Source organism: Oncorhynchus gorbuscha, linkage group LG02 (genome assembly GCF_021184085.1).
Source record: "Oncorhynchus gorbuscha isolate QuinsamMale2020 ecotype Even-year linkage group LG02, OgorEven_v1.0, whole genome shotgun sequence".
Taxonomy (NCBI): Eukaryota; Metazoa; Chordata; class Actinopteri; order Salmoniformes; family Salmonidae; genus Oncorhynchus; species Oncorhynchus gorbuscha.
Genome location: NC_060174.1, coordinates 58365740 through 58378520, shown reverse-complemented (window position 1 = coordinate 58378520; position 12781 = coordinate 58365740). Strand labels below are relative to the sequence as shown.

The following is a 12781-nucleotide window of genomic DNA, read 5'->3' as shown; positions in this document are numbered from 1 at the left end:
TATAATCAATATATATTTCAAACAGGGCATCATTTACGTAAGTCAGTACATTTGTGCAAGGGTATGATTGCAAAATGTGTCTGATCACTGAGCTCATTTTTTTCTTTGGCTGTCTCTTATCTCCTATTATTATGTCATCACTGTACCTTATTCTGTGTCTCCAGGCTCTCTGGGTCCACCCTGTACATGTAGTTGGTCTCAGTGCTGACAAAGCAGTCTCCCTTGTACTTTACAAAGCTAACACTGGCGTTGTCCGTTGCCTCTGCAGGGAGAAAACAGAAATAAAATGTAGAAATGGATTATTCTATTTTGAGGGCAATTGCATCTTGTTGCTGTTGATACTTCTTCATTTTCTTTTCTGAGTTAGACGTGCACAAAAGGAATGAGTGAATAACTTATTAGATTTTTGGACAAACTCTTTATAAACCTTGGTAAATGACTATAGCCTGTGCATGGCTTGCATGGCCAATTAAATATTAAAGTTGCTTGCAAACAGTCATATTTCTGGCAAAGAGTTAAAGTTCTTGCAAAGTTGTGCTGCTTGCAAAGAGTCCTGTTGCAGCTTGCAAACCCTTGAGAAGAGGAAAAGCCACCCTTCTTCTCCCCTCCAATCCCCCTGTTTAAATGTTACATAACCTTCGACTGTAGCCAAGCCCCAGAGGCCTCAAACCAGTTTCGCGGGCAGCAGACCAGCTTGAGTTACAGTTTGAAGAGAGGAACATATCATTGCATTGGGTTTACTTTCTCTGAAATAGTCTTATAAAAACCAGATCTTGAATAAAGTCCTTTCTTTGTCACGTTCCTCACTGTTAAACAGAAAAGATCAGCAGAGTCTAGAAACCACACTGGAACTGACTCCACCATCTCCACAGGGATAATTTTGCGATTACACAATGAAATAGCACTGTAACATTGACAATAGGCAGCTTTACATTGCTCCAGGTTTATTCAATACAATGTCACAGAAAATATAATTGCGACATGTGTAAAGGAAATGGCAGATACAGTGGGGCAAAAAAAGTATTTAGTCAGCCACCAATTGTGCAAGTTCTCCCACTTAAAAAGATGAGAGAGGCCTGTAATTTTCATCATAGATACACTTCAACTATGACAGACAAAATGAAAAAAAATCACATTGTAGGATTTTTAATGAATTTATTTGCAAATGATGGTGTAAAATAAGTATTTGGTCACCTACAAACAAGCAAGATTTCTGGCTCTCACAGACCTGAAACTCCTTCTTTAAGAGGCTCCTCTGTCCTCCACTCATTACCTGTATTAACCTCTTCAACCTATGGGGGCGCTATGTCATTATTGGATAAAAAACGTGCCCGTTTTAAGCGCAATATTTTGTCACGAAAAGATTCTCGACGATGCATATAATTGGCAGCTTTGGAAAGAAAACACTCTGAAGTTTCCAAAACTGCAAAGATATTATCTGTGAGTGCCCCAGAACTGATGCTACAGGCAAAACCAAGAGGAAACTTCAAACAGGAAATGAGCAGGATTTTTGACGCTCTGTTTTTCATTGTCTCCTTATATGGCTGTGAAAGCGCCAAGAATTAGCCTGCCCTTTCTATCGTTTCTCCAAGTTGTCTGCAGCATTGTGACGTATTTGTAGGCATATCATTGGAAGATTGGCCATAAGAGACTACATTTACCAGGGGTCCGCCCGGTGTCCTTTGTTGAAATTGTTGCGTAATCTCCAAGCTGCTCGCATTCATCCATGTGATTGAGACAGAGAGGAGTCTTCCAGGAATGATATATCATGAAGAGATATGTGAAAAACACCTTGAAGATTGATTCTAAACAACGTTTACCATGTTTCAGTCAATATTATGGAGTTAATGTGGAAGAAAGTTTGGCGTTTGGATGAATGAATTTTCGTTTTTTTTGGGTAGCCAAACATGATGCAGAAAACGGACCGATTTCTCCTGCACAAATAATCTTTCAGGAAAAACTGCACATTTGCTATCTAACTGAGAGTCTCCTCATTGAAAACATCCGAAGTTCTTCAAAGGGAAATTATTTTATTTGAATGGTTTTCTGGTTTTTGTGAAAATGTTGTCTGCTGAATGCTAATGCTAAATGCTATGCTAATGCTAAATGCTGTTACACAAATGCTTGTTTTGCTATGGTTGAGAAGCATATTTTTGAAAATCTGAGATGACAGTGTTGTTAACAAAAGGCTAAGCTTGAGAGCTAGCATATTTATTTCATTTCATTTGCGATTTTCATGAATAGTTAATGTTGCGTTATGGTAATGAGCTTGAGGCTGTATTCACGATCCCGGATCCGGGATGGCTCGACGCAAGAAGTTAATGGTACCTGTTTGAAGTTGTTATCAGTATAAAAGACACCTGTCCACAACCTCAAACAGTCACACTCCAAACTCCACTGTCAAAGGACACCAGAAACAAAATTGTAGACCTGCACCAGGCAGGGAAGACTGAATCTGCAATAGGTAAGCAGCTTTGTTTGAAGACATCAACTCCACGCAAGATCTCACCCCATTAGGTCAAAATGATCACAAGAACAGTGAGCAAAAATCCCAGAACCACACGGGGGGACCTAGTGAATGACCTGCAGAGAGCTGGGACCAAAGTAACAAAGCCTACCATCAGTAACACACTACGCCGCCAGGGACTCAAATCCTGCAGTGCCAGACGTGTCACCCTGCTTAAGCCAGTACATGTCCAGTGTCATGTTTGTCATTTATTATCATGTCTTGTCCCTGTGCTCCCCATTCTATTCGTTTCCCTCTGCTGGTCTTATTTGGTTCTTTCCCTCCTTCTATCCCTCTCTCTCCCCCTCCCTCTCTCACTCTCTCGCTCTCTCTTCTCTCTATCGTTCCGTTCCTGCTCCCAGCTGTTCCTATTCCCCTAATCATCATTTAGTCTTCCCACACCTGTTCCCGATCCTTTCCCCTGATTAGAGTCCCTATTTATTCCTTTGTGTTCCGTTCCTGTCCCGTCGGTTCCTTGTTTAGTATTCACCATGCTGTGATTGCGTTTCGCCCTGTCCTGTCGTGTTTTTGCTGTGATTGTGTATCGCCCTGTCCTGTCGTGTTTTTGCCTTCATCAGATGCTGCGTGTGAGCAGGTGTCTCTGTCAACTACGGCCTGCGCCTACCCGAAGCGACCTGCAGTCTGTGGCCGCTTCTCCAGTTATTCCCCTCTACAGACTAGAGGATTTCTGTTATTCCCTGTTTGGACTTAAATAAACTCTGTTTCTGTTAAGTCGCTTTTGGGTCCTCTTTCACCTGCATGACAGAAGGAACCGACCAAGGAATGGACCCAGCGACTTCAGACGCTCGTTACACTGCCGTCGAGATCCAAGGAGCCATGCTCGGCAGACACGAGCAGGAATTGTCTGCTGCTCGCCATGCCGTGGAGAACCTGGCCGCTCAGGTTTCCGACCTCTCTGGACAGTTCCAGAGTCTACGTCTCGTGCCACCTGTTACTTCCTGGCCTGCCGAGCCTCCAGAACCTAGGGTTAATAACCCACCTTGCTACTCCGGGCAGCCCACTGAGTGCCGCTCCTTTCTCACGCAGTGTGAGATTGTGTTCTCTCTCCAACCCAACACATACTCTAGAGAGAGAGCTCGGGTTGCTTACGTCATTTCACTCCTTACTGGCCGGGCTCGAGAATGGGGCACAGCTATCTGGGAGGCAAGGGCTGATTGCTCTAACAAGTTCCAGAACTTTAAAGAGGAGATGATTCGGGTTTTTGACCGTTCAGTTTTTGGTAGGGAGGCTTCTAGGGCCCTGGCTTCCTTATGCCAAGGTGAACGGTCCATAACGGATTATTCTATTGAGTTTCGCACTCTTGCTGCCTCTAGTGAGTGGAACGAGCCGGCGCTGCTCGCTCGTTTTCTGGAGGGACTCCACGCAGTGGTTAAGGATGAGATTCTCTCCCGGGAGGTTCCTTCAGATGTGGACTCTTTGATTGCTCTCGCCATCCGCATAGAACGACGGGTAGATCTTCGTCACCGGGCTCGTGGAAGAGAGCTCGCATCAACGGTGTTTCCCTGCTCCGCATCGCAACCATCTCCCTCCTCTGGCTCAGAGTCTGAGCCCATGCAGCTGGGAGGGATTCGCATCTCGACTAAGGAGAGGGAACGGAGGATCACCAACCGCCTGTGCCTCTATTGCGGAGTTGCTGGACATTTTGTTAATGCATGTCCAGTAAAAGCCAGAGCTCATCTGTAAGCGGAGGGCTACAGGTGAGCGCAACTACTCAAGTCTCTCCATCAAAATCCTGTACTACTTTGTCGGTCCATCTACGCTGGACCGGTTCGGGTGCTACATGTAGTGCCTTGATAGACTCTGGGGCTGAGGGTTGTTTCATGGACGAAGCATGGGTTCGGAAACATGACATTCCTTTCAGAGAGTTAGATAAGCCTACGCCCATGTTCGCCTTAGATGGTAGTCATCTTCCCAGTATCAGATTTGAGACACTACCTTTAACCCTCACAGTATCTGGTAACCACAGTGAGACTATTTCTTTTTTGATTTTTCGTTCACCGTTTACACCTGTTGTTTTGGGTCATCCCTGGCTAGTATGTCATAATCCTTCTATTAATTGGTCTAGTAATTCTATCCTATCCTGGAACGTTTCTTGTCATGTGAAGTGTTTAATGTCTGCCATCCCTCCCGTTTCTTCTGTCCCTACTTCTCAGGAGGAACCTGGCGATTTGACAGGAGTGCCGGAGGAATATCATGATCTGCGCACGGTCTTCAGTCGGTCCCGAGCCAACTCCCTTCCTCCTCACCGGTCGTATGATTGTAGTATTGATCTCCTTCCGGGGACCACTCCTCCTCGAGGTAGACTATACTCTCTGTCGGCTCCCGAACGTAAGGCTCTCGAGGATTATTTGTTTGTGTCTCTTGACGCCGGTACCATAGTGCCTTCTTCTTCTCCGGCCGGGGCGGGGTTCTTTTTTGTTAAGAAGAAGGACGGTACTCTGCGCCCCTGCGTGGATTATCGAGGGCTGAATGACATAACGGTTAAGAATCGTTATCCGCTTCCCCTTATGTCATCAGCCTTCGAGATTCTGCAGGGAGCCAGGTGCTTTACTAAGTTGGACCTTCGTAACGCTTACCATCTCGTGCGCATCAGAGAGGGGGACGAGTGGAAAACGGCGTTTAACACTCCGTTAGGGCATTTTGAGTACCGGGTTCTGCCGTTCGGTCTCGCCAATGCGCCAGCTGTTTTTCAGGCATTAGTTAATGATGTTCTGAGAGACATGCTGAACATTTTTGTTTTTGTCTATCTTGACGATATCCTGATTTTTTCTCCGTCACTCGAGATTCATGTTCAGCACGTTCGACGTGTTCTACAGCGCCTTTTAGAGAATTGTCTCTACGTAAAGGCTGAGAAGTGCTCTTTTCATGTCTCCTCCGTTACTTTTCTCGGTTCCGTTATTTCCGCTGAAGGCATTCAGATGGATTCCGCTAAGGTCCAAGCTGTCAGTGATTGGCCCGTTCAAGGTCACGTGTCGAGTTGCAGCGCTTTTTAGGTTTCGCTAATTTCTATCGGCGTTTCATTCGTAATTTCGGTCAAGTTGCTGCCCCTCTCACAGCTCTTACTTCTGTCAAGACGTGTTTTAAGTGGTCCGGTTCCGCCCAGGGAGCTTTTGATCTTCTAAAAGAACGTTTACGTCCGCTCCTATCCTCGTTACTCCTGACGTCACTAGACAATTCATTGTCGAGGTTGACGCTTCAGAGGTAGGCGTGGGAGCCATTCTATCCCAGCGCTTCCAGTCTGACGATAAGGTTCATCCTTGCGCTTATTTTTCTCATCGCCTGTCGCCATCTGAGCGCAACTATGATGTGGGTAACCGTGAACTGCTCGCCATCCGCTTAGCCCTAGGCGAATGGCGACAGTGGTTGGAGGGGCGACCGTTCCTTTTGTCGTTTGGACAGACCATAAGAACCTTGAGTACATCCGTTCTGCCAAACGACTTAATGCCCGTCAAGCTCGTTGGGCGTTGTTTTTCGCTCGTTTCGAGTTTGTGATTTCTTACCGTCCGGGTAGCAAGAACACCAAGCCTGATGCCTTATCCCGTCTGTTTAGTTCTTCTGTGGCTTCTACTGATCCCGAGGGGATTCTTCCTTATGGGCGTGTTGTCGGGTTAACAGTCTGGGGAATTGAAAGACAGGTTAAGCAAGCACTCACGCACACTGCGTCGCCACGCGCTTGTCCTAGTAACCTCCTTTTCGTTCCTGTTTCCACTCGTCTGGCTGTTCTTCAGTGGGCTCACTCTGCCAAGTTAGCTGGTCATCCCGGTGTTCGAGGCACTCTTGCGTCTATTCGCCAGCGCTTTTGGTGGCCGACTCAGGAGCGTGACACGCGCCGTTTCGTGGCTGCTTGTTCGGACTGCGCGCAGACTAAGTCGGGTAACTCTCCTCCTGCCGGTCGTCTCAGACCGCTCCCCATTCCTTCTCGACCATGGTCTCACATTGCCTTAGACTTCATTACCGGTCTGCCTTTGTCTGCGGGGAAGACTGTGATTCTGACGGTTGTCGATAGGTTCTCTAAGGCGGCACATTTCATTCCCCTCGCTAAACTTCCTTCCGCTAAGGAGACGGCACAAATCATTATTGAGAATGTATTCAGAATTCATGGCCTCCCGTTAGACGCCGTTTCAGACAGAGGCCCGCAATTCACGTCACAGTTTTGGAGGGAGTTCTGTCGTTTGATTGGTGCGTCCGTCAGTCTCTCTTCCGGGTTTCATCCCCAGTCTAACGGTCAAGCAGAGAGGGCCAATCAGACGATTGGTCGCATACTACGCAGCCTTTCTTTCAGAAACCCTGCGTCTTGGGCAGAACAGCTCCCCTGGGCAGAATACGCTCACAATTAGCTTCCTTCGTCTGCTACCGGGTTATCTCCGTTTCAGAGTAGTCTGGGTTACCAGCCTCCTCTGTTCTCATCCCAGCTTGCCGAGTCCAGCGTTCCCTCCGCTCAAGCGTTTGTCCAACGTTGTGAGCGCACCTGGAGGAGGGTGAGGTCTGCACTTTGCCGTTACAGGGCACAGACGGTGAGAGCCGCCAATAAACGCAGGATTAAGAGTCCAAGGTATTGTTGCGGCCAGAGAGTGTGGCTTTCCACTCGCAACCTTCCTCTTACGACAGCTTCTCGTAAGTTGACTCCGCGGTTCATTGGTCCGTTCCGTGTCTCCCAGGTCGTCAATCCTGTCGCTGTGCGACTGCTTCTTCCGCGACATCTTCGTCGCGTCCATCCTGTCTTCCATGTCTCCTGTGTTAAGCCCTTTCTTCGCACCCCGTTCGTCTTCCCTCCCCCTCCCGTCCTTGTCGAGCGCACCTATTTACAAGGTACATAAGATCATGGACATGCGTTCTCGGGGACGGGGTCACCAATACTTAGTGGATTGGGAGGGTTACGGTCCTGAGGAGAGGAGTTGGGTTCCGTCTCGGGACGTGCTGGACCGTTCACTCATCGATGATTTCCTCCGTTGCCGCCAGGATTCCTCCTCGAGTGCGCCAGGAGGCGCTCGGTGAGTGGGGGGTACTGTCATGTTTGTCATTTATTATCATGTCTTGTCCCTGTGCTCCCCATTCTATTCGTTTCCCTCTGCTGGTCTTATTTGGTTCTTTCCCTCCTTCTATCCCTCTCTCTCCCCTCCCTCTCTCACTCTCTCGCTCTCTCTTCTCTCTATCGTTCCGTTCCTGCTCCCAGCTGTTCCTATTCCCCTAATCATCATTTAGTCTTCCCACACCTGTTCCCGATCCTTTCCCCTGATTAGAGTCCCTATTTATTCCTTTGTGTTCCGTTCCTGTCCCGTCGGTTCCTTGTTTAGTATTCACCATGCTGTGATTGCGTTTCGCCCTGTCCTGTCGTGTTTTTGCTGTGATTGTGTATCGCCCTGTCCTGTCGTGTTTTTTGCCTTCATCAGATGCTGCGTGTGAGCAGGTGTCTCTGTCAACTACGGCCTGCGCCTACCCGAAGCGACCTGCAGTCTGTGGCCGCTTCTCCAGTTATTCCCCTCTACAGACTAGAGGATTTCTGTTATTCCCTGTTTGGACTTAAATAAACTCTGTTTCTGTTAAGTCGCTTTTGGGTCCTCTTTCACCTGCATGACATCCAGGCCCATCTGAAGTTTGCTAGAGAGCATTTGGATGATCCAGAAGAAGATTGGGAGAATGTCATATGGTCAGATGAAACTAAAATATAACCTTTTGGTAAAAACTCAACTCGTCGTGTTTGGAGGACAAAGAATGCTGAGTTGCATCCAAAGAACACCATACCTACTGTGAAGCATGGGGGTGGAAACATCATGCTTTGGGGCTGTTTTTCTGCAAAGGGACCAGGACGACTGATCCGTGTAAAGGAAAGAATGAATGGGGTCATGTATCGTGAGATTTTGAGTGAAAACCTCCTTCCATCAGCAAGGGCATTGAAGATGAAACGTGGCTGGGTCTTTCAGCATGACAATGATCCCAAACACACCGTCCGGGCAATGAAGGAGTGGCTTCGTAAGAAGCATTTCAAGGTCCTGGAGTGGCCTAGCCAGTCTCCAGATCTCAACCCATAGAAAATCTTTGGAGGGAGTTGAAAGTCCATGTTGCCCAGCAACAGCCCCAAAACATCACTGCTCTAGAGGAGATCTACATGGAGGAATGGGACAAAATACCAGCAACAGTGTGTGAAAACCTTGTGAAGACTTACAGAAAGCGTTTGACCTCTGTCATTGCCAACAAAGGGTATATAACAAAGTATTGAGATTAACTTGTTATTGACCAAATACTTATTTTCCACCATAATTTGCAAATACATTTTTTAAAACCCTACAATGTGATTTTCTGGATATGTTATGATGAAAATTACTGGCCTCTCTTATCTTTTTAAGTGGGAGAACTTGCACAAGTGATGGCTACAAGTGGTGGCAACATGTAAAGTGCTGGTCCCATGTTTCATGAGTTGAAATAAAAGATCCCAGAAAGGTTCCATATGCAGAAATAGCTTATTTCTCTCAAATGTTATGCACAGATTTGTTTACATCCCTGTTAGTGAGCATTTATCCTTTGCCAAGATAATACATTCACCTGACAGGTGTGGCATATTAAGAAGCTCATTAAACAGTATGACAATTACACAGGTGCACCTTGTGCTGGGGACAACAAAAGGCCACTTTAAAATGTGCAATTCTGTCACACAACACAATGCCACAGATGTTTCAAGTTTTGAGGGAGAGTGCAATTGGCATGCTCACTGCAGCAATGTCCACCAGAGCTGTTGCCAGATACCTTCTCTACCATAAGTCACCTCCAATGTTGTTTGAGAGAATTTAGGTCCAACTGGCCTCACAATCGCAGACCACGTGTAACCATGCCAGCCCAGGACCTCCATATCCAGCTTTCTCACATGCAGGATCGTCTGAAACTAGCCACCCGGACAGCTGATGAAAGTGAGGAGTATTAATGTCTGTAATAATGCCTTTTTGTGGGGTAGAACTAATTCTGATTGGCTGGGCCTGGCTCCCAAGTGTGTGGGCTTTTATCTGCACCCCTGCCCAGTCAGGTAAAATTAATAGATTAGGGCCTAATGAATTTATTTGAATTGATTCATGTCCTTATATGAACTGTAACTCAGTAAAATCGTTGAAATGTTGCATTTATATTTTTGTTCAGTATAGAATAAATTATTTAAAGAATATTCTCTAAACAACATTTTTATCCGTTCAACATGGGTCGATTTTTCTTTTATCAATCTTTCTTTATTGCGACAAATGATGGAAACTGTAATTTGACTACATTATGATTGCCGACTCATTTTGAAGGTACGCAGGGGCTTGTGATGTGACCGCATAACAATAATGCCCCACTCCACATTGAAATTGAAATGTCTACTGCTTGCAAAATCAATTTTTTCAACTATAAAAATTATGTTTATTTGCAAGACAAGGATTGTCCTGACTTTCAAGAATGCTTGAATTGATTCGCCTTTTTCCGGTTGGCTGGCAAGTTTCACCATCAAATTATTTCAGATCTACAGCAGTGTAAGTTTCACCATGGAATGGACCGTGGTGATACGTTGGCACATGTTAATTACTAGAATATGGCAAATATTTGTCAATTACAGGATTCTATCTATGCTGGCATTCCCAGGCTCCTGAGAAATTAAACGGATAGGTGGGAGGACAAACAGGCTATCGCCAATTTATTAATGCTCAATTTGCCTAAACAGTGTCACGACTTCCGTCGGAGTCGGCCCCTCTCCTTGTTGGGGTGGTGTTCGGCGGTCGATGTCACCGGCTTTCCAGTCACCACCGATCCATGTTTCATTTTAGTTTTGTTTTGTCTGTATTACACACACCTGGTTTCAATTCCCATATCATGTTCCTTATTTAACCTTCTGGCATACATTTCTGTTCTGTCCGTGATTGTTTGTGTCTTAGTGGTTGTTGTAGGTGTTAGTTTGTATGTATTTTCCTATTTGGAATATTGCTTGAATTTTTGTGAGTAAACTCAGTTGTGTTGCTCAAACCTGTGTCCTGCGCTTGACTACGCTACGGCCCGACTCTGGATGACTACGAGGACTTCTCCCGCCGCTTCCGGGCAGGTTTTGATCATCCACCTGAAGGGAGAGTGGTGGGAGAGTGATTGTTCCATCTGAGACAGGGGCTGAGGAGCGCTCAAGAGTTCGCACTGGACTTCAGAACTCTGGCAGCTGGTGCGGGATGGAATGAGCGGGCCCTGATCGACCACTACAGGTGTAGCTTACGAGAGGACATTCGTAGGGAGCTAACCTGCAGGGACGCCACTCTCAACCTGGATCAGCTGGTGGACTTGTCTATCTGGCTGGATTACCTGTTGGCCTCCCGTAGACGTCCGGATTGGGGTCCGTCCGTTCCATTTCCCAGCACCTTGGATCCAACACCGATGGAGTTGGGTGGGGCTGCTATGAGGTGGACCGGAGGGAGGAACATTCCCTGCTCCAGCTGTGGCCGCAGAGGGCACACTGCTGGTCGGTGCTGGGGTGGTTCTCCAGGAAGTTGAGGTAGCAGGCGGAGCATTGGTGGGTCATCCCAGGTGAGTAGGCACACAACTCACCCAGAGCCCCCTGTTACACATATGTGGTTACCTATAGAATTTCCTGAGTTTTCCCCGCATTCCCAGCATAAGGCTGGATTCAGGCGTAGCTGGGAACTTTATTGACCGCTCCCTGGCACATAGAATAGGGATCCCTAATCAAATCAAAATCCAATCAAATTTTATTTGTCACATAAACATGGTTAGCAGATGTTAATGCGAGTGTAGCGAAATGCTTGACATCTGCTAACCATGTTGTTTCTGTTGATGTTTCCTGCCCTGTACATGCCTTAGATAGTTGTCCTTTGGGGTCGGGGCTAATTAGGGAGGTCACAGCTCCCATTGCTATGAGAATGCAGGGGGGTCACGAGGAGAGAATTAGTCTCTTCCTGATGGACTCTCCTGCGTTTCCTGTTGTGTTGGGCTTTCCCTGGTTGGCCTCTCATGATCCTATTATTTCATGGCAACAGAGGGCTCTCAAGGGATGGTCCTGTCAGTGTTCAGGGAGGTGTGTAGATGTTTCCTTAGGTGCCACTACGGTGGAGAGTCCAAACCAGGTTTCCACCATGCACATTCCCCTCGAATATGCCGATTTGGCACTCGCCTTCTGTAAAAAGAGGGCGACTCAAGGTTTAAATCAGATTACGGTAAAATACAGTTACCCGCTACCTCTCATCGCCAGTATGACAGTGTCATTTAACGGGGCGCGCTTCTTCACAAAATTGGACCTCAAGAGCGCTTACAACCTGGTGCGTATCCGGGGGAGGGATGAGTGGAAGACGGCATTTAGTACCACTTCTGGGCACTATGAGTACCTCGTCATGCCGTATGGGTTAATGAATGCTCCATCAGTCTTCCAGTCCTTTGTGGATGGGATTTTGAGGGACCTGCACGGACAGGGTGTAGTGGTGTGTATAGTTGACATTCTAATATACTCCACTACTCACGCCGAGCATGTGTCCCTTGTGCGCAGGGTGCTTGGTCGACTGTTGGAACATGACCTATACATCAAGGCGGAGAAATGTCTGTTCTTCCAACAGTCCGTCTCCTTCCTAGGGTACCGCTTTTCAGCATCAGGGGTGGAGATAGAAAATTACCGCATTTCAGCCGTGCGTAATTGGCCGACTCCAACCACGGTAAAGGAGGTGCAGCGGTTTTGAGGGTTTGCCAACTACTACCGGAGGTTTATCCGTTGTTTTGGTCAGGTAGCAACTCCCATTACCTCCTTGCTGAAAGGGGGACCGGTGCGACTGCAGTGGTCAGCTGGGGCGGACAGGGCTTTTGGTCACCTGAAGGCTCTGTTTACCTCGGCTCCCGTACTGGCTCATCCTGATCCCTCCTTGGCATTCATAGTATAGGTGGACGCGTCCGAGGCTGGGATAGGAACTGTGCTGTCTCAGCGCTCGGGTACGCCACCGAAACTATGATGTGGGGGACCGGGAGCTGTTGGCTGTTGTCAAGGCTCTGAAGGCGTGGAGGCATTGGCTTGAGGGGGCTAAACACCCTTTCCTCATTTGGACTGACCACTACAATCTGGAGTACATCCGGGCGGCGAGGAGAATGAACCCTTGCCAGGCAAGGTGGGCCATGTTTTTCACCCGCTTTGTTTTCACCCTATCCTACAAACCAGGTTCCCAGAACGTTATGGCAGACACACTGTCCTGGCTGTATGATACAGGAGTGGTCCACGGATCCCACTCCCATAATTCCAGCTTCTCGCCTGGTGGC

General features: G+C 47.3%; 1 protein-coding gene across 1 annotated transcript in view; it reads right to left on the bottom strand.

Moving 5' to 3' along the window:
• The window catches only part of LOC124005302 (beta,beta-carotene 9',10'-oxygenase-like), a 102421-nt gene that overhangs the window by 53988 nt on the left and 35652 nt on the right, over positions 1-12781 (bottom strand). Inside the window, exon 4 of the mRNA XM_046314440.1 lies at positions 147-262. Coding sequence (XP_046170396.1) covers positions 147-262 — 116 coding nt within the window. The remainder of the gene's footprint in view (positions 1-146; positions 263-12781) is intronic.